At 31.0% G+C, this 27,484-nt stretch overlaps 2 protein-coding genes across 3 annotated transcripts; one reads left to right on the forward strand and one right to left on the reverse strand.

Annotated features, from left to right (window-relative positions):
- The first annotated feature begins 1,546 nt into the window (after positions 1-1,546).
- Positions 1,547-2,533, forward strand: LOC113867278 (CEN-like protein 1). Its single transcript, XM_027502485.1, has 4 exons — positions 1,547-1,744; positions 1,856-1,917; positions 2,005-2,045; positions 2,316-2,533. Exons 1-4 carry the CDS (start codon positions 1,547-1,549, stop codon positions 2,531-2,533), a joined length of 519 nt encoding a protein of 172 aa, XP_027358286.1.
- Positions 2,534-4,749: 2,216 nt separating this feature from the next.
- LOC113867675 (E3 ubiquitin-protein ligase XBAT33-like) lies at positions 4,750-10,506 on the reverse strand. 2 transcript variants are annotated; one of them, XM_027503103.1, is made up of 11 exons: positions 10,433-10,506; positions 9,945-10,279; positions 9,758-9,817; positions 9,233-9,304; positions 8,777-8,958; positions 7,842-8,002; positions 7,702-7,760; positions 7,572-7,618; positions 7,342-7,485; positions 6,149-6,240; positions 4,751-5,793 (listed from the first exon to the last, which is right to left on the reverse strand). In XM_027503103.1, the coding sequence occupies exons 2-11, from the start codon at positions 10,119-10,121 to the stop codon at positions 5,252-5,254; spliced, it is 1,536 nt and encodes a 511-aa protein (XP_027358904.1). In that variant the 5' UTR covers positions 10,122-10,279; positions 10,433-10,506; the 3' UTR covers positions 4,751-5,251. The 2 variants fall into 2 exon arrangements, with proteins under 2 accessions (XP_027358903.1, XP_027358904.1); XM_027503102.1 differs by having other exon boundaries at positions 4,750-5,793; positions 9,945-10,435.
- Positions 10,507-27,484: the final 16,978 nt, after the last annotated feature.

The raw sequence follows: 27,484 nt of genomic DNA on the forward strand, positions 1-27,484 counted from the left end.
AATAATTTATTTGTGATTGAAAATAATATTTTTTTTAAATTGAGAAGAATTCATTTTGTTAGCTGATTAATAACATGTTTAGATACAATTTACATCGAACAACAGTGGTACAAACAAACACGAATTATGATGCATGGCAACATCAAATCCTAAATTTACAGTCACTTATTTTTAACAAAAACACTAAACATGTTTAACTTTTCTCTAAATTAATTTTACTTGCGTGACACGATTGATTTTGAAAATGGAAACAAGTTATAAACCCAAAATTGATTATGTTATCTACAAACGTGATTTTGGTGCCAAAATAAGCATGTACTTTAATTAATAAACTGACAAATATGTGCGCGGGCTTTTGTCACCTGCAATAGTACTTTGCATGCTATGCAAAACACTTTCTAAAAGCTCATTCTCTTATATGGCAAATAAATAAGGCTCTCAATACTGATTCAGAAATTTAAAATAAAAAATTTATTAAAGTAACTTTTCTTATACGTTTTTATGTATCATAGCATTATTTTTAATGAAAAAATCATTTTTAATTTTTTATTAATACTTTAAAGACACTAATTAATAAAAATAATATAATATTAGTTCTGATAATCTAGAAGTCTTAGGTCAAGTATTGCGTGGCTGGCTAACAAGCCAATGATGTTCACTTCATTGTATGTGGAATGTAATTTGCGAGGGGATTTTGAGCCTCTCATGATTTCTTTTTCTTTTGTATTTCTTTCTTTTTTGAATTTTGGAGAAAAAGGTAAGTTAACTGAGATAGAAAAGTGTACCATTACGTGATCATCAAATTCTGAACATTGTACTTGACTCTGTGTATACTTAGCTTAAATTCTTATTTAATTTTTAGTTTTTATATGTATCTCAAAAATACTTTAAAAATTGAAAGGAACAAAAAAATAAAATAAAATAACCAGCCAGGAAGTGGGTCTTAACTGAAAAAGGTGATCTTGGTTTTAAATTAATTAGTTCTACATTTCTACACAAATTAATGATCAACTAGATTTAATTTCTGGGTTAATATTTTTAAATGCAAATCCTGAACCTGATAAGATTTCTTTTTCATTGAAATGAGAAATCATGTGCATGAAATTCAGCACCTTATCAAAAAGTTGAATTCTCATTCGCCAAAGATATTATATTGTAGTGGGACAAACAGTACATATTCTTCATTCTCCTTTGGCCAATAGGCCAAGGACATATTGCAGATTCTGCCATTAATCAGACATAAAAATTGATATATATAGCCCAAGCTTTTCAGAATCATCAATTAAGATAAATAAATGTAGCATATGATCGATCATTCTCTCTAGCGTGTTCCCTTAACAAATTTGAAGAACCCAAATTGCATACTTAAAACAGATGTCCTTACCCAAAATAGACAAGCCTCTAGAATCTTTCTTTATGCTTCTAAGCCAAGCCAAATCCTTTTGGCGCCTATAAATGCCTTCAAAATCTCACTTCCCATATACCCACATATACCAAGTCTTAGAACATATTTTCCTCACACACCTACTCTTTGCAATATCATTGAATGTCTAGGCTCATGGAACCACTTGTTGTGGGAAGAGTGATAGGAGAGGTGGTAGACATTTTCAACCCAAGTGTGAGAATGGATGTCACATATTCCACTAAGCAAGTTGCAAATGGTCATGAGTTAATGCCTTCTACCATTGTGACCAAGCCACGCGTTGAGATTGGTGGTGACGACATGAGGACTGCTTATACTTTGGTAAATTATGTCACTCATTGCTCCCTATATATATTTGAATATCTATGTCTCTATTTAGTACTAACACTTGGTATATATCCTCTCTCCCCACATACCAAATGCAACTTTCAGATCATGACAGACCCAGATGCTCCAAGTCCTAGTGATCCATATTTAAGGGAACATCTTCACTGGTTAGTACAGAATGAAAACTCTATTTCTAATGTCTTGTATTTTTTGTTACCATCAATTCCCTCATCAACTTGGTGCCAATTTGCCAGGATGGTTACAGATATCCCTGGTACCACAGATGTCTCTTTTGGTTAGTCCCACTCTTACCCCCACAATGTTGATTCTTGTTTTTATATCTATGAATCTATGGATAATGCTTATTCTCAGATATACTTTTATCTTTACATGTCATAAAGTTTTACACATAAAAAAAAAGTTTCGTTAACTTCAACTTTAATAAACGTTTCTATTTTTAATAAAAATTTACTACTTTTTAATTACTATTTTCTTAAAAAAATATCATTTTTAAAGATGCTTGTAAAAATGGTCATTTTTATTTAAGAATCTAACTTTGATACAGGAAAAGAGATTGTGGGGTATGAGAGTCCAAAGCCAGTAATAGGAATCCACAGATACGTATTCATCTTGTTCAAGCAGAGAGGAAGACAAACAGTGAGACCCCCAGTTTCTAGAGACTATTTCAACACAAGGAGGTTCTCAGAGGAGAATGGCCTTGGCCTACCTGTTGCTGCAGTTTACTTCAATGCTCAAAGAGAAACTGCTGCAAGAAGAAGGTGATTAATTCCTCGAGAAGAAAAAAGGGTTGCAGTAAATAAAATTAACTTGTCTCATCCTCAATCATCTTAATGAGATTTGTTTGCTTTGGTTTTCTTTAGGGTTTGGCATGGTCCTGTGAGGTAGGTGGTGTTTAATAAAAGGTGCATATTCTTATTGTACTTAGATACTATAGGTTTTGAGAACTTAGGGACCAAACTGTGTTATGTTTCTTTTAAGGATTATTTATGATTTGTGATAGGAAAAAGGACATGGCTATACCACAGTTGTGTGGCTTTCTAGTAGGTACCTGGAGTGCAATGATATGTAGAATGATATAATGTGCAGAAGGAGAACAAGTTATGAAAACTGTTACTTTCTAACATTTTCTGTGGTCTGGCTCTGCCATTTTAATTTTTCATCTTTTAAACGAGTATCTATGGTGCATGCATATCTACGATATTTAAAGTTTCATTAAATGTATCCAAGCATCACGAGCAACAGCAGCAGTCCTTCACATACCCCTTGGCTTTTACATGTCGGTTACAAAAACTTGACTAACCAGTAGTTCATTTTTGTTGCAGATAACAATAATGTTAGGTAGTTTTGGATTATAATTTAAGGATGACTTTCTTGTAATGAAATATATATATAGAGTCAGGGTTTTCTAATATATATATATATATATATATTAGAAAACCTTGACCCAATGTATAAAGAAAGGAGCCAAAATATATTCTTAAATACAAAAAGGATGACAAAAGATGGTACCCATCAAGCATTAATTTTTCTTTTGAATTAACAGAAGAGAATTAAGAGCTATAATATCAGCAGCATATCGAGAAATTAAAGTCATGTTGCTGCATTTGAGAAATATGAAATAATTTATACACGTCAAAAAAATTATAATGTGAATATTATATAAATACTAGATTAACAACGTTAAAATAAATATAAATTTTTAATTATTTCAATATAAACTCAAATACCCACTTAGTAAAAATATTATAATCACTCGTAACACTATTTTAAAATTACATTTTTAACTAATTAATTGGGATTCACTGATAATGTGTTATCAGCAACTGTATGACGCTATTTGTTTAAAAAATAGTTGTTTTTGTAAAAAAAAAATATCTTAGTCATTATAGTATAAAATACTAAAATTCTTCTTGGATTAGTTCATGACCATGAATTGGGTATATAACATAACTAGAAAATGAAGCATAAATATCATTGCTCAATTATTTGGTGGCGTCCCACGCTTCCATGGATTCACTATAGTTGTGTAAAACTAAACTATGGAAGAAACAATAGTTTAGTAAGAGACAAGGCACACAATGTAGCAAACAGAATAATAATTGCCCTTAAAAAGAAAAGCTGGGTGTCTCATTCTCTATGGATGCAGACCTCAAACGTGGCAACATGAGATTAGTTGGATGTGATTGCTAAGAGCAAAGCACTTTTCCAATCCCAGAGATATTCTCTTCTATCATTTTTCTATCTCATATTTGACTTCGAATATTATTTTTGTGGGGCCATTATTAATAATGATAACAATAATATGTAGGGTAGTAGCCATACCATTTTCGCAACAATATTTGTGTCTCTTCTCACTTTTATTTAAAAAATTTATGTGAAATGTTTTTATTATTAATATGATTATAGAAACATTTTAAACCAAAATTACTTAAACAATAATAGTGACAATAAAAGTTAAAGAATAACAAAAAACACACCCCATTTTTTCATAGCAAAAATATATTTGTATAATCAATTTTATTAATTTCAATTGTTACGACAACAGAATTTAAAGATAAAAGAATATTATTAAAAAAGAATGTGTTAATTATAAAAGAATTTAAATATTTTTTATATTATTGATTATTTAAACTCAGCTGAGATTAACAAAATCATTCAATAAATAAATTTTCATAATAATTTCTATACAAAGAAGAGAGATAGACAAAAATAAAAAGGTGATGGATGTGGTAAAGAGGGATAAAAAGAGAGGGGGGGGGGGGTAAAAGTAATAATTTCATACTAATATTATAGTATTAATAACATTATTCTAACACATTTATAACTCAGGATAAAAGCACAACTTACTGGGAAGAAAGTGACCTAAATTACCTTGGTCTTAACACTAATTCTCATGAAAGTGCTCTTAATGCAGCAAGCATGCCTTGGTGAACAAATATTTCAACATTAGTGTTGATACGAAAGACACCCTGGAGTTCACAAAAAGGGCAATACAAATGTATAAACAAGCTTTTTCCGTTCTCAAAGTTGTTCTTCATAAATCTATAAAATTCATTACAAACATAATCTACTATACACAACCTCCTATCTACAAAAACAATAAGGTATATGCTTCTTCCTTTTTATCCCTGTTGAAAAAAACACCTTCTCTATGATAAAAATGATATCCAATTGCAATCTATTACAAAGAACAACCTGTTCATAACTAATTTTACTAACCCTTTCTAAATATCATCATAACTAGGAACTATGATGATGGTGGAATGCAGAAATGTAAAAAAAATAAAAATAAAAATAAATAAAAAATTATCTATCACCTCATATGCAGCCTGTGCAGCAAAACAATTCTTTCTTGTTGATAAAGATCCACTGGATTTCACTACTGGAGGCTGGTTTAGACACAACTATGGACTGTTTTGTTGATATAGAATAGTATTAAGCATCCACAAAATAAGAACGGCCATAATACCATCTATTGAATCAAGCATTTATTTCTGAATTGCATTGATGCTCTCTGCTGCAACTTCTTCTACCCCAAAACATGCTTGAACATGTTGTTTTCTCCGGTCTTGGACCTTCTGTTTTATCCTGATCCATGGTCGATGCTTGGGAGTGACGAGGTGATTCATCTTGTGTTTCTGCTTCCTGTGGTTCAAATGATGGACAAGGACCATCATTGCATGTACATAGAGGAAGTGCAACGGATGGAAATGGAGTACAAGTGACAGGACAAAGCATCTCTGAAGGAACAGAAGCCACACGGTTTCTTCTAATTTCTGATGCACGAGAAATGGGTGGTCGATCTAGGTAACGTGGATGTAGCATGCACGGGGTACAGAGGCTGAGAGTGACAGGTAATTTATTTTCTTTTGCTCGGGAACCCGGTAATTTGATGAAAGAGACAATTCCATGTCTGCAAAGGGGGCAAGGGATAGAGCCAGGAGGGCCAAGCATTTCTGAGGAAACATTGCTTGTTGAGCAAAGATAGAGCGCGCATCTTACACATAGCTCATGCTTACATCCTGCATTTGAGATCAGTTATATTCAAGCATTTTGTGCAAGCCTTTTAGCACATGGTTCCATTTTCTAATATCATAAACTTAAATGTTTGAAGGAAAAAGTTGCAAATGTAGTATCAAAACGATAAGAATAGAGCAAAACTTTGCCCCCACCCTCTCCACATTGAGAGAAAGAAAACATTGGATTATAAATTATAACTAATGAAATGATAAATCTGACTCAAATTCCATGGCATAGGAAATGCCATTATGATTTCCTTCATTACTTTAGAAAGAACTGTGCAGTTCATCAAATATCCTCATGAAGACAAGCAGACATCATAATTTAAACAGATATTCAAAAGATAGAATCCAGTACCTTCTGCAGCCACTGAACATGGTCTCTCAAGGCAGACAGCACAAACATCAATTTCATTAGAGGAGGTTGTAGTTGATTGCAATCCACACTCTCTGCAGTAATTCAAATGAATCTCTTAATTCCATTTTCATCAGGAGAAAACAACAGAGAAATATTTTAACCTTTAATTCTAGTTCGGTACAACAGGAAAGTGTAATTTTCTCTCTCTCCTTCTCATTAAAGGGATTCATAACTTCACTTCCTTTAGTATTATTACATGCCCTTCAGAAACAAAATAGGAAAGATTGTTGTGTTTCATTCCAACCAATACAAGTGGTAGGACCCAGTACCCACAGAGAAATTGACTTTGGCCGCAGCCTCTAATGTAAAAGCCGCTATAGCGTTTTTGAAGTCAGCCGCTCCAAGCTGCTATCCGGAATTGACTTCTATGAGTCTTTCTTGTAGTATATAAGCCATTATTTTCTTTGTTAGGACAAAAAATTAGTTTGCACACTGAGGTCTTATGATAGGAACTGATTGTACTATAGAATTTAAAGAACAAACGCAGGGAATAACCCTGGTAGTACAAATAGAAATAGATAGCAGAAAGGAAACTAGTTGCTAAAGAATGAGATTCCTCCTATGGCAGCAGCCACCCTGAATAACCTCCTTGATAATCCTCTCCTCTGCCCTCTGTCCAGCCTCCATATATCCCCTCTCCTCAGCTGCCTCTCTCCTCCCACTTTTCTTCCACGTATGCTAATTTGTTAGACTATTAGAATCTGGTCTAACGGCCTCCTTGCTCAACTTTCCCTTTTTACCCCTCCTTTGATATGTCTTTAATGGGGGTCCATTTGGCTTAGACCCAACATCTTACAAGTTCAGACATAGTTATATTTTTTATTCCTCTTAATTCCTTTCCCTCTGCAAGGACCATATACACATCTTCCCAAAATTCATTTTTTGGTTCCCTTTAATGCTATTAAGGTCCACAATATTTTGATTAACCAAATTTTTGAAATTTTAGTTTTTAACTAAACTCAATGGCATCGTGTGATCTATGTAGCCAACCTTAACTAATGCAGTAAGACTTGATTATTGTTGTTGTTTGTTGTCATGCTATTACGGTCCACAATATTTTGCCAGAATATTTCCACAGCTGTTCTTTCTGTTAATCATTTTCATTATCTAGAATATGTTGATTGCAAAAATACCTGGCTATGTTAAGCACACTCATCAATGGCAAGGACAAATAATTTGAAGATGGGAATGTCGATATTATGGCATCAGAACTGGGTGCCAGCAGTGGTTCAAGCCAATGACGCCCCCACATCCTAGCAACATCAAGTGGAAGCAACCTGGGAGGAAAAAATTCAAATTCATATAATTTATCTTGTAAAGCATGCAAAAGATGGGAATAAAATTTCCATTTACCATATCTTACCCATTGCAATTCAAAGTCATTCGACTGGCACCTCTTGCAAGGAGGATCTGAAAACATAAGAGTATCATTGACAGTTTCAAAGGAAAAGTCCACATCAAATATCACACATTATAGTCACACAAATTCTTGCCTGACAGCATTTTAAATTGCCTCCACAAGCAGCATAATGCAACGGAGTACTTCCAGCCCCTATATCAACCCAAATCAGTTACTTTCAAGCAGGAGAGAAAACAACCATATAGTTATCAGCATATTGAACAAAAGATTCACCTATCAAATCCGTTGAAGTTCCATAATGAAATGTCGCAGCTGACACATTTGCATTAAGATCAAGTAGCAGTTGTACACAATCAAAATACCCATCTAATGCAGCCAAGTGAAGGGCAGTAATACCAGCATCAGCTGTCTTGTTTACAAACTTGGACAGCCCACTGCACTGGAATAAAGTAAATAAATACCAAGAATATAACATACAGAAATTGCAACTCCGTAGTACATAGTTCTGCCTCAACATTTTTAATATCACAGAGCCAGTTATCACAGTTATTGGCATAAAGTAGGAGCACTGATTTATTATCAGAATGAATAATGATGAATAGTACGAAAATAAGTTTTGTCAAAACTATATGAACACGTTAACATGGCAGTTTTAAAACTAAATTATTACATTTTCTTTTTAATTTTATTTTAATTCCTTGAAAATCAATAACGATGCTTGTATTCATCAAAATTTCAAGAAGACTTATTCATACTATATAGCACTGCTTTATTGAAATGAGTGTAATAATAACTGTCATCAGCAGTTGCATATTAAAATATGTCCAATAGTAACTGTCATGTGGACAGTTTGAATAGAAAGATACGTGTGTTGTCTTCTTGTAATTTGGACAGAGAACTCATCACTTTAGGAATCTATGATTCGGGGACAGCACAAATTTCTGTATTCTATGTATTTTATGAGATTTGATAATAATGTTCAATTTTGTTCTTTCACAGGATGTAGAAAACAAATACAGTATATGAAATAATAAAATTATAAATATATGAGATAATCAATAAAAATAATGTTTTAATGTAAGCAAGTAAAAATGGTGAAGCATATTAATAATTCAACCCTTTCAGCGCAAAATAAATTACAATATATAAAATATTCACCACAATAATCTATTGTTCTAAGAATTACATAAAGAAAAGGAAAGGCAAACCTTTGTCCATGTTTGCTTTTCGTATTTGATCCAGTACCCTCAGCATCCATACTAGCAGGTAAAGCTTCATAAGGAGCACTTGGAATAAAGTCAGCCACAACAAGTCTAATGCATCTTGCATGCCCATTGGCAGCTGCAAAGTGAAGAGCTGTCCTCCCACTGAGATAATCTGCTTTCATAACCTGTTATTGAGTTTACTGTAGTCTAGTTATTCTGAAAATGAAACTTTAACCGTGTAACATAAATATGAAAATACATTTGAACAGAAACAATTCAGTTCCCACCCAGAACTTTGACCTATCGTCTTTGTAGGACAGTAAATGATAAGAAATGAAGAAAGAGAGTTCAGATCATATAACAGAGAGAGAGAGATAGAGAAGAGTGAAGCGGTCAAATTCCTCCAGGGAACACATGAAACAAAGCTATGAACTAGATTAATAAAAACGTAGCACTCACATTGCATCTGAAGAGCAGAAGGGTTTGTACAACTTCCCAATGACCATATCTACAAGCTTGCATCAAAGCAGTCTTCAAATCAAGAATCAAAATAAACCAAAATTCACATTCAGTAAACCATATTCTGAGTCAGTGCATCGTACACATGCATCAAAAAGGAAAGTGTGATACATCCAAATTCCAAAGAAAATTTTGTCAAGCTAAAATTATCATGCTGGCATCTATCAAATAGGCACCAGATCCACCCGATCTGTGAATAACCTTAATGCACACACTAGCTATGCCAGCTACATAGAACACAATCATACTAAAAAATTAGGTAGCATGACAAAAATGGGAAAAATCCATTTTTCAATTCCTAACACAGAACAGAACCTTCCAACATTTAAATTCCTCACACCATTTGCAACCATATCATGCAAATTCATCAAAGCAAAACCAATACTAACAATACTTAAATCCAATCCTAAAATCAATCAGCCACATTATTAAACACATAAATAACACAAAAAAAAAAAACCGTACCTGCCCACAATAATTTCTCAAATTCACATCAGCTCCATTTTCAAGCAACAATGCCACAATCTAACGAAAACCCAGATAAAATATTAAAAACAAAAAATTGAGAATCAAAAGGGGTTGATGAAAATGGTACAGACAGAAACTTTACAAGATTAAAATGAGAAAAACGAAAAAGGGGTGTGAGAGAAACCTCGTTATGGCCCTTGGAAGCTGCAAAATGAAGAGGAGAATTGAGGCCACCGAAGGTAGAGTACTTAGCAAGACAAGGGTTGAATTGCAGAAGCATCTTCGCCTCCACCAAATCGCCATCCCTCGCCGCCGACACCAACCTCTCGCCGGAAGCCGAGCACCCAAATGAATTCCCCATCTCTCTCTCTCTCTCTCTCTCTCTCTCTCTACAAAGAAACAAAAGCCAACGATCGGAGCAGAATCTTAAAGCAATGGGATAAATGATTTGAAGAAAAATGAAAACTTTGCTTTGGGATTTGGTGGTGAAGCTGTGATGCTGACGTGGCAGCTCACTCACTGTGTGAAAAACAAAAACAAAATCGAAGGTTGAAGGTGGTACTTAGGAATGTATGTGATTGTTGTCTGAAGCATAACAAAGGGAAAATGATGATGCAGATCACAAATATATGAATGAATGAATGAATGAAAATGAAAGCACTTTCTCTTTACCTTGTTTTATTTTTATCTTGTTTTCTTTTACGTGCTTGCTTTGACTTCTCTGTATGCTCCCTTTCTTCAATGCATTGCCTAAAATTACTCCTCTTTTTTCCCTTTTGTTGATTCATACGAAGGAAACAGTCGTTAAACATTAGTTTATTGTAACTTGCTTGTGATTTTTCTTCTTTTGGAAAAAAAATCACTTTAAAAACTTCATGTCCCCGTGATAATGTATGGACGTTTACCATATAATTTATTGCATTTAACATTTATTTAATTCATTTTTTAATTTATCTCTATTTTTATTTTTAAATGTATGGACATTTAGTCATTAACCTTTGTTATCAACCTTTGTTATTTTGAATTATTAATTTTTTCAATTTTTTAGTTAATAGTTATTTATTCGTTAAATCTAATCTCTATTCATGTTTTAAACTTTTTATATTAAAATTTTGTCTTTCATCCCAACTATCAAGGCACTTTGTACTAAGGGTTCAAAACTTCGATTAACCTGAAATTAGTTTGAAATTTGACTCGATAATTAACTCAATGAATTTAGTTTTTGGAATAAGAATGTATTTAAGAATATAACTTAATTAAATATTATTTAATAAATTAATTTTATGTGAGAGTTTATCATATAAATTTGACCCTAATTATTTTAAAATAAATTGAAAAGAATTTATTATAAAAATAAATAAAAAACTTCATTAAAAATATTATAATAATTATAAATTATTCATATAAACTTTTTTTAAAATCTTTTAAGCACCTCCTATATGTATTAAACTTGATAGAAATTAAGCAAACTGATAAGGAGAGATAGTTAAGTATAATACAATTTATTTGCTCCATAAACTAGCTCATATATGATTATCTGTAAATTATCTTTTAAAAAATATCATTTGGTTCATGTAATTCAAGCTTCTAAATTGAACTTTTTTTTAATGTTAAATCATGATAAACTTGAGCTTGCATGCATTTTCTACTAATTATTTATTTAAATTATATATATATAACGAAATATTTTAAACTTTAAGTCTCATGTCAAGTGATTTTATTAAATTTATTTTCCTTATTCAAAACTCAAATACTCTGCGTCTTTTTCTTCATTTATTATCGATTACTATTTGTTATTTATAAAAATCTTAACTAATATATAAAACCTGAACGAAACTATGAATATAATTATCGGCACAATCAAATTAATTTATCAATTTTAGAAAATATACTTTATTATTAATTTAGTCAAAAAATATTATAATAAAATGATTTTACGCTTCTCTATAATTATCTTGTTCATAAATGTTGACCTTAACTCTTAAATGAATATGATCTTTACATTTTAAAATAAAAATAATTCATTCGTTAATTGATTATATTTAGATAAAATTTATATTATTTCTTATAATTAAAAAAGTTTAGTACCTTTTCTTACACCTGAAATAATTGATTGTTGATTTTATATTAATAAATATTAAAATTAGTAGTTTAATTAAAAAAAATATTAATATCCTCTCATCTTTAAAACATTAAAAAATAATAATTGTTAATTACAAAAATAAAATATTTTTTAAAATTTATAGATATCAGGTTAAGCATCTTATATGTAATAAAATTTATTGCATCAAATGATATCTTTTCAAAAGATATTATTGCCCCTATTTGCAAAATAAAAAAGTTTCTAAGTGAAAAATGTGCACGTGGAGGCTTAGGTTGAGTTGGGCTGATTTAGGTTTCAAATTTAAGCTATAAATTTAATTTGGCACATATGATATAAGTTTGGTAGCAAAATGAGGTTGGAAGCTACTCAATATTTACTGAGTTTCAAAAGGATAGAGTTTCCCAGATCATGCTTCATCTTAACAAACCAAAAGTCATATAACTAAAAAAAATTATTCTAACATTATACTCTTCCTAACTATTAGATCAGACCTCGTGCTAAATCCTAATATTATTCGATACTAATTTTTTCTTTTTTTTTATAAACGTGACTATCATAATTTTTATATTATTCAAGTTACTAAAATTAGTTTAAACTTTCCAAAGTATTTATAAAATATAAGAAATTGTAACAAATATAATTTATTTATATGTTAAAATTAATTTATATATATCATATTTTAAAAAATTTAATCAAAAATATTTTTAAGATTAAAAAACTATAAATTAAACTGAATATAATTCGATTATGGCACACCGAAGCAGCCACTAGTCTGCCAAATATATTTCCGTCACTGCAAATTAAGGAAATAGAATCATACACTAATAAAAGTAAAAAATAAAACATAAAAAAAAAATCAAGCATTAGGATTGCCTCTATTCACGGGTAGATTCAGAAATAATGGAGGGAAGAGAAAAACAAACTATATATTAAAATAAAATATTAATGTAGTTCTTAAAGACTAGTATAATTAGTTAATTTAATCTCTAATATTATAAATAAATATCGATTAAGTTGACAGTATCGGTTAGATTAATTTAGTTCTTAATTAATATCACGAAAGAGCAAATATAATTTCTTATTATGAATTAATTTTGATAATTATTTATTTAATTTTTAAAATAATAACTTAGGTCATAAATTTAATAATAAAATTTATTTTGATAAAATAAAAATAAATTATTTTAATATACCAAAAAAGTTATTAAAATAAGTGTTTTGAAACATTATTTTTACGTAGGTTGAGCTTTTTCAAAATGCTACTAATTTTTTTTAAGAAAGGATGATTCATTCTTTTTTCATTCTCGCTTTTATTTATACCTTAACTTGCTCTCTAAGTAGTTTACAAATCATTTAGGTAGGGTAACATTTCAACTAGCCATCTTTGTTCCTTCATTTTTCTTAGTGTTTCTTTTTCTATTTTAGGATGTGACATTTTTACAATATGACATTTCATTTTCTTGTTTTTAGACTTTATCAATGCAGAACTAGAGGGTGATGTGTCATGTCTTCATGGTGAAAAAGTAGTCTCTAGACATCACATCTTTGTAGGACCTGCATTGTGTCATTCATAACCACAGATACCTACTATCTATTTTAGTCCTTGTATGGTGGTCTAAAGCTTTGTTTTGTTGCTCATCAACTTGTCATGGAAGCTTCCTTAGTTTTTCTTGGATTTTATAGTTCCATAACATTAATGTCGTGGGAGTTTATTGCCTGGGTTGATTCCTACTCTCTTTTTTACCTTTCCTTTTTCTATTTGAATTTTATTTTTGGATTATTAAATGTTCTATTTTTATCAATTCTAATTTTTCTCCTAATATAATGTTTGGTCCCCAACAATAAGTATCATATACTTGTTCAAAAATTATTTGAAGAGTTGTTTGTAAGTTCTTTCAAATAAGCCCTATAACAATTATTAATTGATTTAAAAATTTAATTGGAATGCATTGACAATAAATACTATGCCAGAAAAGAGATGAAAGATTAATTCTGCCTCTATTTAGATAACACTTTGAACTATTCTAATATCTCAAGTTATATAAGTGTGTTAAATTTTGGAAGTGTAGTTTGGATAAAAGTTTTATGTGAAACGACTCTCAGAAGTCTAGTTTAAAAAGCGATTCAGCCTAACAGCTCTCAAAACTTTATATTTTTTATAACAGTTCCACATGAAACATCTCTCCAAAATACACTTCTGAGAGTAGTTAAAAATAACCATTCTCTAGAGTTATGAAAAAATTTGGTAGTTTATTTAATAATTTTAATTTTAAAAATTTGAAATTATTAAATACAGTTGGAAACATTTTAGTATCCCAAATAAACCTGATAAACCAAGTTATATATGACAATCAATAATTAAATTAAACTAGGAACAATTCAATATCCAAAAATTCTAGAATAATACAAAAAGAGGAGAAAATTAATATAATTACATTGATGAACCACAATGAATAATAAAAAATAGTCTATACATTGCAAATGTGTTTAAGGATATACATTGTACTCATATTGTTTCTTAGTTTGTCCTTCAAAAATTTTTGGTAGAGATATGCATAACACTCCATCTGAACTTGTTGAATTCTATTATTAGGAAAGGTTGGAAATCAAAACTGAAAAATACTAAACACATTACAAATACACAAAGTCAAGTCAAATGGAGAATGTGAGAGAATTTAAGTAAAACAAAATTATTAAGTTTGGATATAGACTCCTTAGGTTAATTAGTATCATAGTTTGTCCATGATGCAAATTATTTCTAATGAAGAGACACTAATAATATCAACATATATCACTATTTATTTGCTTAGGACACTTTATGAAAGAAAAAATATATATAAAAATATGAAATAATAATATTGTGTGTGTCTATATATATATATATATATATATATATTATAATAATAATAACTAACAATTTTAAAAGTTATTTAAAAAATATACATGTACAGTGACCTGTCTAGTTTGATGCATTTTCATCCTAGAGACTTGAACTCACCTCTTTGCTCAATAAGTAATAAGAAAATAACAAAATAAATCAAAGAAGTGTTTTACAATTCAAGCACGTTCATATATATTAGATATTAAATTAGATGCTCGTTAAATAGGTTGTACACATGTGTCAGGTCCTTAAGTTGTTAGCGAAGTAGATCCATATAATACAATATCTCATCAAAGGTGTTGATGGCAATTAATTCTCAATGTTTCTTACCATTAGTGAATACTTTTAAGTTAATTACAAGAAGAAAAAATGATAGCAAAAATAGGAGTAAAATATGCATGGCAATAGGAACAACTCACCCAACATTATAAGATGTTAAAACTAAGGGATCTTTCCTTATATGACACTTTAACATTTCAACTATATGTTGATGTAGGGTGGGATTGAGCTTCTCATCCAACTCGTATGGAGATATGAATAAAAACTCAGTTGCCTTATCAGTGTCATGCAAGTAGGCTTCATACAAATTAACAAATAAAATGTACTTAGGGATGTTTAAGTACACCAAGTGCTTGAGAAAAAATGTTATGTCTTCTTGTTGATTTTGACTCATTATTAAGAGGTGTTTTATGATAGGGTTTCCTAAAAATAACATAAAACAAAATATAAACATTTATATAACGTAAATTAAAGAAGATAATGGTGCATATATAGGTTAACTTCAAACTTATGCAACCATGAACTACTTTATGAACTCTTTCATCATCAATTTCATCCTATTTGTTAACCCTTGGAACCTTTTGTGATACATGTCAGGGTACAGAGGTGACATTTAACCCTGATGAAGCAATCTACACAAAATAATAGAATCATAGTCAACTTTAAACACCTGATCACAGTATGTAAATACTGAACAAATTGACCAAAAATGAATACATACTAGTTCTTGCTCAAACTCAACAAGTCTCTTTGCTGAGCACATATATCTGTAAGACATTCCTTTTACTCTTTCTGCATTAGTCTCATTTTCTTTCTATATTGTATTTCAAAAAACATGTCAAATTGTTAATAAGTGACGATATTACTATATTGAAGCAAAAAAAGATTAAATAACCTTAAAACCTTTTGTGGAGCTTTGCCTAACAAAATTCATCTGATGACTAGCTACACTAATGACTCGTTGATACTTCTCTAAAGGATGAGAGAGATAATTCTCATCTTTGTTTCTAATATGTTCCTAAACCATGTACAAAAACATAAAGATCTTGTCCAATGTAAGAACAAAGTCTTTGTGCATTTCTTACACCTCAAAGTTTTGTTGCATTGGATAAAATTTAATAAGCCTCATAGCATAGTCATATATGTAATAAAGAAATTGATTTTGTTCACCTCCACTTGCTCCCAAATGTATTCCTTTAGATTGGTAGGCGCATTTGACCAATCATAACAACAAATTGACATTGTACTTCTAGTAACAAACCCAACAAAATGTTCAAATTTAGATCTTAAGAAGGTAGATTATCATAATGACTCATTTATCAAACACTATTGTTATTTTCAACTCACTTGCAACCAAACACCACAACTCAAAACTTTGTATAGTCAAATTCTCGTATATGTTCAATTACCCCAAAGCATGAAATATTTACATAAAATGGGGTTTCTATCTTTTTCACTAAAGGTATATAGTGATTGAACAACAAGAGTCACCCACTATGTTGCATTGTACTTTGGTCATCATGATCTTTTGTATATAAAGTCATTGATTAAGTAAGAAGTTTAAGAAAATGCATCAACATAAAAACTTTTTGATAATCATTGAATCTTTTCTGAAACAGAATTCATATTTTCTAACAATGATTGAAATACATGCTCCAGTAGCCACAATGTCAATCTCTACTTATGTTCTTTTATAATCCAATTCTCACATTTGTTAATATTTTTACACTTCAGTGTGTATTTATGTATGATTATATAAGATTCAATTTTAATAGTTTTTTAAAACATATTATAGAGAATATATTGAATCTATTGTTTTATGAATAACAATTGTACAGCAATATATAGGCACTGTTGGGTTGCACAGGCGCTGACCCATTATGGCTAAATAACAAATTACATATCAATTAAAGTTAATGCACAATAAATAGAAAGATACAACAGATTACATAACAAATTACAGTAGTGTCAGCCTTTGATTCAAGGAGATAAATATGATATTTGCTTCAATCAACCAGCTGGTCTTACACGCCCCCGCAAGATGGTGGATCCATCAGAGACACCAATCTTGTGCAACAAATGCTGATGGCGGGCCTTAGATAATGGTTTAGTTAAGCAATCAGCCAACTGATCAGTGGTGCAGACATGATGAACACAGAGTTTTCCCTGTTGAACTAAGTCACGGACAAAATGAATGTCAATGAAAATGTGTTTCATGCGACTGTGATAAACCGGATTGTGAGTTAGGTAAGTAGCACTCAGATTGTCACATAGAATTATCGGAGGCTTTGGAATTGGAACACCAAGTTCAGTGAGGAGAGAGTGCAGCCAAGATAGTTCTGCAGCAGAATTTGCTAGAGCACGATACTTAGCCTCTGTAGATGATCTGGCTACTGCTTTGAGGACTTCCATGCTATGAGATTGGACCCGTAGAAGACAAGGTGTGTAGAGGTTGAAGTGAAGTCATCCTTGTTGCTAGCCCAATCGGCATCACTATATGCTAGAAGAGTTGAGGTTTTTGGTTTTTGAAGCAACAACCCATGAAAGAGAGTGGACTTAAGATACCTAAGAACACGTTTTAGTGCAGTCAAATGGATGGTTTGGGATGTTACATGAACTGGGCCAATTTGTTGACTGTGAAGGTAATATCAGGACACGTCATGGACAAATACTGCAGGCTGCCAATAGTGATGCGATAAAACTTGCTGTCAATAGGAGTGGAAGCATCACCCTTAGTGAGAGAAGTGCTGGTTGACATGGGGGTGAGGATAGGTTTAGCCTCATGCATTTTTGTTCTTTCCAAAAGATCTGAAATATATTTGTGTTGGCTCAAAAATAGACCTGTGGGAGTAGGTATCACCTCAACACCAAGAAAATAATGTAGGTCCCCCAAGTCCTTAATGGAAAAAGATTTAGCAAGGGCTGTAATACAGTCAGCAACGATACGAGAGGAGTTGCCGGTGATTAATATGTCATCCACATAGATAAGAGTGTAGAGAACCAGTCCTTTGTGATTGAGAATAAAAAGAGAGGGATCATATTTGGAGTTAACAAACTCATAATCACAGAGAAGCTTACGCAATGTGTGGAACCATGCTCGTGGTGCTTGCTTGAGCCCATAGATGGACTTTCTCAGACGACATATGTGATGAGGCATTTCTGGATGAACGAAACCTGGAGGTTGTTGCATGTAGACCTCCTCCTTTAGGATGTCATGCAAAAAGGCATTATTGATGTCTAGTTGTCGAATTGGCCAGTCATGCTGCAATGCCAAAGATAGAACTAATCGGATGATTGCTGGTTTAACTACAAGACTGAATGTTTTAGTATAGTCCATCCCTGGACATTGGTGAAAGCCTTTGGCAACGAGTCTAGCCTTGTATCTATCAATATTCCCATTGGGTTTTCATTTAATCCTGTAAACCCACTTACAACCGATGATGTTTGCAGCTTGAGAGTGTGGAACCAGCTCCTATGTGCCTTGCTGGACTAGAGCATCAAACTCTACACTCATGGTAGCACGCCATTCACTAGATTTAAGGACTTGAGTCACACATGTTGGTTCCATAATGGAGGGCATAGGATGTTTTGTGGTAAGAAGATACTTGGCATTAGGCTTATGAATATTATTCATGGCCCGTGTGACTGGCCGAGAAGGAAGAGGCAATGGGGGAGGTGCTAATGTAGCGTTATCCGTAGAGGTTGGTAGTGGAGATCCTTGAGAGACATTGTGAATAGGGCTAGAGGAAGTACGAGATATGAGAGGGCTAGGTGGAGCAGTGGAGAACGGAGGGGGTGTGGATAAAGAAGAATCAGAATTGGGGGAAAGGAGTGGAGGCAGGTTTTATGGAGCTAGTTGTTGAAGTATAAGAGGATGATGAGATAGTGATGGGGAGTTGTGATGATGAGAAGAATTGAAATTGGAAATGGAAGTAGTTGAAGATGGGGTGAAGGATGGTGAGTCATAAGAGAAATGTGGATTAGACTTAAAGGGGAAAATTGACTCTTGAAACACCACATGTTGTGAGATGTACATTTTGTTAGTGGGTGGATGATAACACTGATACGCATGATATTGAGAGGAGTACTCGAGGAGGACACAAGGCATGCTTCGAGTGGATAATTTGTGTTGAGAATATGGTCTGAGCCAAGGATAACATAAGCAACCAAACACCCGAAGATTGTGATAATTTGGTTTGCAACCAAAAAGAATTTCATATGGTGATTTGTGTTTAAGTTGGATAGTGGGCATGCGATTGATAAGATAGACTGCCATTTGGAAAGCAAAGCACCAGAATTTGTTAGGAACATTGGAATGAGACATAAGAGCCAGGCCAATTTCCACAATATGGCAATGTTTTCGTTCTGCTATGCTAATATGTTTAGGAGTATATGGTGGACTAATAAAATGAGAAATGTCATTGGAGTTGAAGAATGGCTTGAGTTTCAAAAATTCAGTGCCACCATCCGTATAGATAGATTTTATTTTAAATGAAAACATAGTCTCAACTTTGGCACAAAACAGTGGGAATATAACAGCAACTTCAATCTTATTTTTTAATGGATAAATCCAAGAATAACGAGTGAAATGATCAACAAAAATAAGATAATAGCGATACCCATTAATAGAGGTAACAGGGGAAGGTCCCCAAACATCAGAAAATATAATTTCTAAAGGAGCACTTGTCATTATAGAAGACATAGAGAAAGGAAGTTTGTGGCTTTTATTAACATGACAAGAAACACAATAAAGATTTTTTGTAGCAAAACTGGCAGAGATGCCGCAAGTAGACAAGATTTGAGTGAGGACACTTAAGGAGGGATGACCAAGACGAGCATGCCATAGTGAGGAGGGAGAGCACATGGATGACAAAGCGGTAGGGGATGATGAGGAATGTGGACAAAGAGTATAGAGATCACCACTACTTGGTCGCATATCAGTAGCGTCCCTGTTGCTAGATCCTTCACACAGAAAAAGGAAGGGTGAAACTCAAGATATGCATTATTTGATTTGAAAAATTTGGAGACAGAAATTAAATTATGTTTGGCATGGGGGACACATAGGACATCATTAAGAGTAAAGGCAGCAGTGGAAGTGGATAGTGCAGTGGAACCAACATGCAAAATTTTTAAACCTGTACCATCACCAATTTGAACTTCATCGGGGCCATTATATGTGGAATGAAGATGCAAGTTATTAAGGTCAGTGGTTACATGATGACTAGCACTAGTATCAAAAACCCAACTAGGTACCGAGGAAGAAGATGCAGTGGCATAATTGATTGTAGGAGCATTGCTAAGTTGAAGTATCTGGGGGCAAAATTTTGCGATGTGACCAGGAAAGGAGCAGAACTGGCATCTTGGCAGAGGTTTGTTACCACGGGAAGGGAAACCATGTGTCTTTCGAGGGAAAGCACCAGGTGGGCCACGAGAAGAAGAGGATGAGAAGGGACGGCAACGCCCATGAGTCGGTGTTGGAAGGAGACCATCGGTCCTAGAGTTGCGCTGAATGAAGTTGGCAGTTGGGACCTGCACATCAGACTGAGCAGTTTCATAATGGAGGTATTCATCATGAGCAAGGAGTTGACTGTGAAGCTCCTCAAAGGTAAAAGGGTATTCTCGAATGCGAATCGAAGTTGCAATATCATTGTATTCATTACCAAGACCATTGAGGACATAGAGGGCTATGTCATCGTCAGAGAGAGGTTTATCAAGCACAGCAAGTTCATCAGCAAGGCTTTTCACTGAGAAAAGATAATCAGAGATGGATTTGTCACCCTTAGTGCAGTGTTGGAGTTGATTTTTGATCGACATAACGTGGGATCGAGATGTGTTGGCAAACTGTGTTTCGATGGCAACCCATAAGGAATGAGCAATGTCATAGGAGGCAAAGGAGAGACTATCACTTTCGGTCATAGCAGCAAGGAGGAGATTTATGATGAGTTGATCAACGGTGAACCACAAGGTGTAGTCGGGGTTGGGAACAGAGGATCCACCTTGAGCAATGGTGGAGGATTGAGGGGGAGTAGTTCCATCAATATGACCTAGGACTTGGATACCAGAGAGAAGAGTGGTTACTTGACGTTTCCACGCATGAAAATTGGTGCGAGATAATTTGAAAGTGATGGAAGCATTGAGAAGAAGGGCAGATTTGGAAGGGGCAGGGGACATGGTGGGAACAACAGCCATGAATTGAAGGAAAAAGGATCGAGAGCGGTAAAGCTACAGGCAAGCTGATACCATGTAGAGAATATATTGAATCTATTATTTTATGAATAACAATTGTACAGCAATATATAGGCACTGTTAGGTTGCACAGGCGCTGACCCATTATGGCTAAATAACAGGTTACATATCAATTAAAGTTAATGCACAATAAATAGAAAGATACAATAAATCACATAACAAATTACAGCAGTGTCAGCCCTTGATTCAAGGAGATAAATATGATATTTGCTTCAATCAACCAGCTGGTCTTACACATATTAGCATGATTGTAGGAGACCTATTAATTTCACATTTGACAAGTATTAATTGCAAAATTCGACTGTTTCTTTGATTAAATATTTTTTAATAATACACACATTTGGTCTTTTTCTATTCTTTACAAATCTTTTTAAAATTTATATATATCGTTTAATGGAATACGTCAATCTCATATATGCAGACCAACATAATTTTGTCTCTTCAACTAATTGAATGCTCAAACAAACCATGATATCAAAGTAAAAAGGTAGAAAATACATCTCAAGCTCACAATGAGTTTTATATATTTGGTTTTAAAAAATTGATAATCTTGTAAGATCAATTATTTTTCTACAAATTACCTTGAAGAAAAAACATAGTTGGCGATTGTCATGCAAACTTTCTTTAGTAGAATAGAACGTATAATAACTCAAATTAAATTCTCCATTAAGATATGACAATTATAAGACTTCAAACCTTTTAACTTTAAGTCTTTCAATTATACGAGACTTTTTACATTTGATAAGTACCCCTTAGGAACCTTAACCAAATAAAGAGTGTAATAAAAAAACATTTATCTTCCTAGAAAGAGTACATGTTGGAGGTGATAAAAATTTGTAATTTTCCTTTTTTACTGGTGTCAAATTAAATCGTATTCCTAATTTTACCAAGTCTAGTATTGTATTGATGCTATCTTTTTTTCCCATGTTATTTAATAATATACCAACGACACTTTCACAAACTTTTTATCAACATGTATAACATCAATGAAATGTCTGATGTGTAGTGATGTCTAATATTTTTTTACAGCATGTTGAACATGCACATTGTTCTTTTATGTTATATCTGAATAGATTGTCATATGCAAAAAAATTATTAATTGTACCATATAACACTACCTTTAATGTGAAACTTTCTTCTTTGAATCCATTGTATACTTCTATACTAGTTCTCATAAGAATTTTAAATCTTCAATTAAAGGAGAGAAGTACATATCAATTTCATTTCTAGGTTGTTTAAGACTAGAAATCAACAAAGAAAGCATTATATATTTTTTGCCTTATGCAAAGCCATGAAGGTAAAATACAAATGTCATAACCAGACAGTTGCAACAATAAGACAAAACTTTTTTAAAAAAATATCTTTTAAGAATAAAAAACGTTTTCTAAAAAATTAAAGGAATTGTCACTAAAGTTTATTTAAGAAAACCTTAGAAGAACTTTTAAAATAATATGATCTTTGAAACAAAAAATGAGTTCAAGATTCATTTACGTGTAAGGAAGGTATTAGCACCTTACAACGCCTGTTTAAATAACAGTTATCTTAAATTAATTGTGTAAATTTATTTTAATTTTAAAAAATATTTATTTAACCCCTAAACAATAATTATTATTATTTTAATTTTTAAAGAAAGAAAATTTATTCATTAAAATATTAATGGGTATCTTAGGAAAGAGAAAATTTATTTTTAAAAATTATTTTGACTTAATGGGTCTAGTTCTTACTCCTACGTATCTCTAGGTGTAATGAAGAACTTAAAGCCATGTATTTCTATCATAAAAATTATAAAGTTGGTTGATTAAAATTTAGTTTAGTCAAAGAAAGTTTATTTTGAGGTTAAAATTATTTTGATAAGATTATAATATTTAAGATACAAGATAACGCAGTTATACATGCATCTTACGATAAACAATATAAAAAGCGAAGGGAGATTACACAACTATATTGCAAATCGTTAAAAAGTATATTTCTTTGTAAATAAAATATTTGAATTTATATTTGATATATGATTCATGTTGAAAGAAAATTTAAGATAACATAAACTATACATAAATCTCTTATAATTTGTTAGATAACCGAAGATAATGCAAATTACACCTCAATTTTGGAAAAAAATTTATAATAAAATGAAGAAATGTTTGGTTATTTAATTTATCAAAATTAGAAATATGATTAAAAAAATTAAAATATAAAATTAATTCTATTTAATGAAAGGAATAAATATATTTGAATTGATTAAAAAAGATAATTATGTAACAAAAGATTAAAACTTCATTTGATAAATTTATACTGCATAGGACCCAAGGTAACGTTAGTACACAAAAGTCTTAATGATTTAAAACGTATGAAGGTAGAGACGTTACATAATAACACTATAAATTGTTGTATTAATATGATAAAAATATTCTAGAAGATAGATAAAAATATAATTGATTAGATTTAGAAATAAGATAAATTTGTTTTAATATATTGGTGGTGTATAAAATCTAAGGTAACATTGGTACACATGAGTATTGACAATTTATAATGCATAAAAGTAAAGGCGCTACACATTAACATTATAAAATGTTGTACTTGACGTATTAAAATAGCTTTTATTTTAATTAATGGATTAGTAAATTATTTATTTTATAACTAGAAGGAAAAATATATTTTAGTTGATAATGTCAACATTTTTTTAAATATAATAAATTTTTAAAACTATTCATATATTATATGAGACCAAAGATATCGTAGGTATACATAGGTCTCAATGATTTACAACGTATAATGGTAGAGATGCTACACATTGACGTTGTATATCATTGCATTAATTCCATGTATTTATTATATGATTTTGAAATGAAGTTAATTTATCAATCAAGAAATAAAAATAAAATAAGATATGAATCTAAATCAAATTATATTAATTTTTACAACAACAAAATAAATAAATAAATAAATAATTAAAATTAATAATGACATTAATATAATAATAATAATAATAATAATATACTTAGAGATAAAAGTCTTTTTATTTTATCATTTTTACTATTTTAGTATTATCATCATTAAAATTTATTAATAAAAATAAATAAATAAATAAATAAACTAAAAATGTTGACATGTAAATGATATCTTTATTTATAAATATAATAAAAAACAAGATAAGGATATATATATATATATATATAGGAACCAAGTAGGTAGATGTTAAATGTAATTAAAAAAGAAAGAAAAGAAAAAAGAAATTAGATGTAAGGTAAATGCAAAATTGATGTAATAAAAGGTAATAAAAAAATGTAAACTCACTAAGCATATAGATAGCATGGAGAAAGAGATATATTGAATCCATTTCATTGTATTATATAAATATAAAAAGAAAATGATAAAGTTGTAATTCATTGTATTATATAAATATAAAAAGGAGATGGTAAAGTCACGGAAGTTAGTTTGTTTGCAGTGTATGGTCTAACCAGAAAAAAAAAATTAAAATGTTACTGTTCATCATTGTTGTCTTTATACGCAAATAATAATAATATTTTAACTTTAGGGGGAACATGCTCAAACGCAAATAAGAAATAATATTCAAACTACAATTCAGAGAAAAAGAAAAAGGAGGTCATACCAGATACTTAAACGCAAGTCAAAAATAATATTCAAACTATAGCTTAGAGAAAGAGAAGAAGAAGGTTATACCAAAAGAAGCTATACAAAGTCAAAGGATGATAATCAAATATGAGGAAGACAATGGTTCTATTTTTATTTTGGATTATTTTCTTTTCTTTGGTCTTCGTTATCTTTTCATTTTTTTTTCTCTATTGTTTCACTCTTGCTTCTTCCTTTATACTCTATATCCCTTTTCTTCTCTATTATTCACCTGAAAAGTTTGCTCTTGCCTCAGATTTTTCTCTGCCCTCTTTGGATCTCTCACTTATGTTTTTATATTGATCTTCAATCTCATGTTTTAGATTTCATTAAATGCCAAATGTTTGAGCTTTTTTCTCTTCTCATATATAAAGTCAGTTTTTGATGTTGTGTACAAGCTTGCATAGTGCAGGACTTCTGTTTCTAGGAACCAATTTTTTAAGGTTTTCCATTTTTCTATAAAAAAAAATTTATTATTTTATTTTTATATTTTGTTTGAAGATAATCTCCTATGGGAGACAAAAATTAGTATTCACAATAAATTATTAAAATCATAGGTCATTACTTTGCATCCCTTAGAGATTCATTACCTCGGTTGCCAAAATAAAACATAAATTTCTTGTTTTTGTTGTAAATTCTTCATATTCATCATCAAAGTTTTTTTTAATAATGAGAATCTTCTAGATGCTTAAGCTTCTCATCTCTAATTCTACCTTCGAGATACCATGTCAAACGTTTTGCATTTTCTGCACTAAAAAACATGTACCTTAATCTTGGTATTATTGGAAAATACCATACTTGTTTTAATTAGTGTGATACATTACACTTTAGATATTCTTTTAATGACACATACTTATATTAAAATAAAATACAGTCGTTAGGATAAAAATATAACTTCTTATTTGTCAATCTAATAGAAGCAAGTATTTGTTTAGTACTATATGTTATTCTAAGAATTATGTTATTCTCTCATAACATGTCATTTAATAAACTTAGTAAGTCTATAAAACTCTTATCACTCCATTAATTGGAGGCTTTTAAGTTATAAACTTTGACACAACACTCAATCTTGTGAATTTTGTGTATCCATTGTACAATGGTGTTTTTACATCATTTTTTAACCTTTTAAACATCTTTAAATAATCTCTAAGATCTTCTACAACAACATTAAAATGTCTTCAACATGATCGATCATATCTCTAATTAATGTCTCTAACTATCTAATACTAGACTACATGTTATGTAATGTACTCTCAGTTGTATCTTACCATGTTTTGTCTAACAAGTATATTTTTCATCAATCACATTACACATTAGATTTCTTCCAACTCTTCTATATTCACTTGCATCATATTCGAACAAAACAACAAGGACAAGGAATGAGGTTGATATTACTAGCATACTCAATTGCAAATCTAATAAACTCTTTCATTCCATCTTCATATTCTTTGCTCAAACAATCAACTAGCATCTAACTTCAAATTTATATTTGCTCCAACTATGCTTAAAACAATTACATGAATCAATGTCTTATTTTATGTCATATGATAGGGCCTTATCCCATTCAGAAAAAAAAGGTTTTCATGTATTAATTAGCATTTGCTACTTAAACTTTATATTTTATACTTGACAAAATTTTGACAACATTTCACATTAGTCTCCTAGTTCATAATTTGAATTTGATATCATTTACCTTAATTAAGCATGTTCTAAGAGACAATAACAAATATATCAAACTAAAATTTTGTCAAGTATAACATACAAGATTTTAAGAAACATTTACCGATCAATATCAATGAAAAACATTGTTAAACTTGAACAAGTTGAGATCCAAAAATAATGATTGCTTCAATAATTATTTTGAATCTTAAACAAAAATTTAGGTTTAACTCAAATTTGAAATTAAAATAATAAATTCAAAACTTAAACTTGACAATAATTTAGAACAAACAACAACAAAAGAGTATATGTATTTGCATTCTCCACTGAAAGGAAAAGCATATATGTTCACAACATATATATTATCCTAGGTCACAACCAAACATATTTAGTTATTTTATTCCTAAAAATTTATGAACATGTAGGTTGTCCTTGTTCCTTCCACCATTAATATTACTTAACGAATCAAACATCAACTTCAAATCAAATATCAAAATTGTCACAATCTGATAAATGTATAAATTGGATAATTTTAGGTGATGACTTGAACACTTTTCATGTTAAGTGTTTGGATTTTTTGGTTAAATTTCTCCTAAACTTGGAACTTTTACAATTACTTGTATATTTGAGGAGAATAATGCACATGTAAGTATTTTGATTCCTTTTTGATATATTTTTGTAATTGAAATTAGAAAAGAAAAACATTACCCAAAGTTGAAGAAATTTGAAAAATTAAGCAAGAGACATAAAAAACATGAAAATGAAGAAAAGACAACTTCTGGAAGTCTCTCACTGTAACCAGATACTCTCGCTGCAGCGAGAATTGTTAAATTTAGAAGAGTAAATTTGTGTTTCTCTCACTACAGTGAGAAATTCATTTATCGTTTAGCGAGAGTCTCTTCTCTCACTGTAGCGAAAGCTATGTCGC

This window comes from Abrus precatorius, unplaced genomic scaffold, assembly GCF_003935025.1.
Source record: "Abrus precatorius isolate BTA unplaced genomic scaffold, Abrus_2018 Scaffold5, whole genome shotgun sequence".
Taxonomy (NCBI): domain Eukaryota; kingdom Viridiplantae; phylum Streptophyta; class Magnoliopsida; order Fabales; family Fabaceae; genus Abrus; species Abrus precatorius.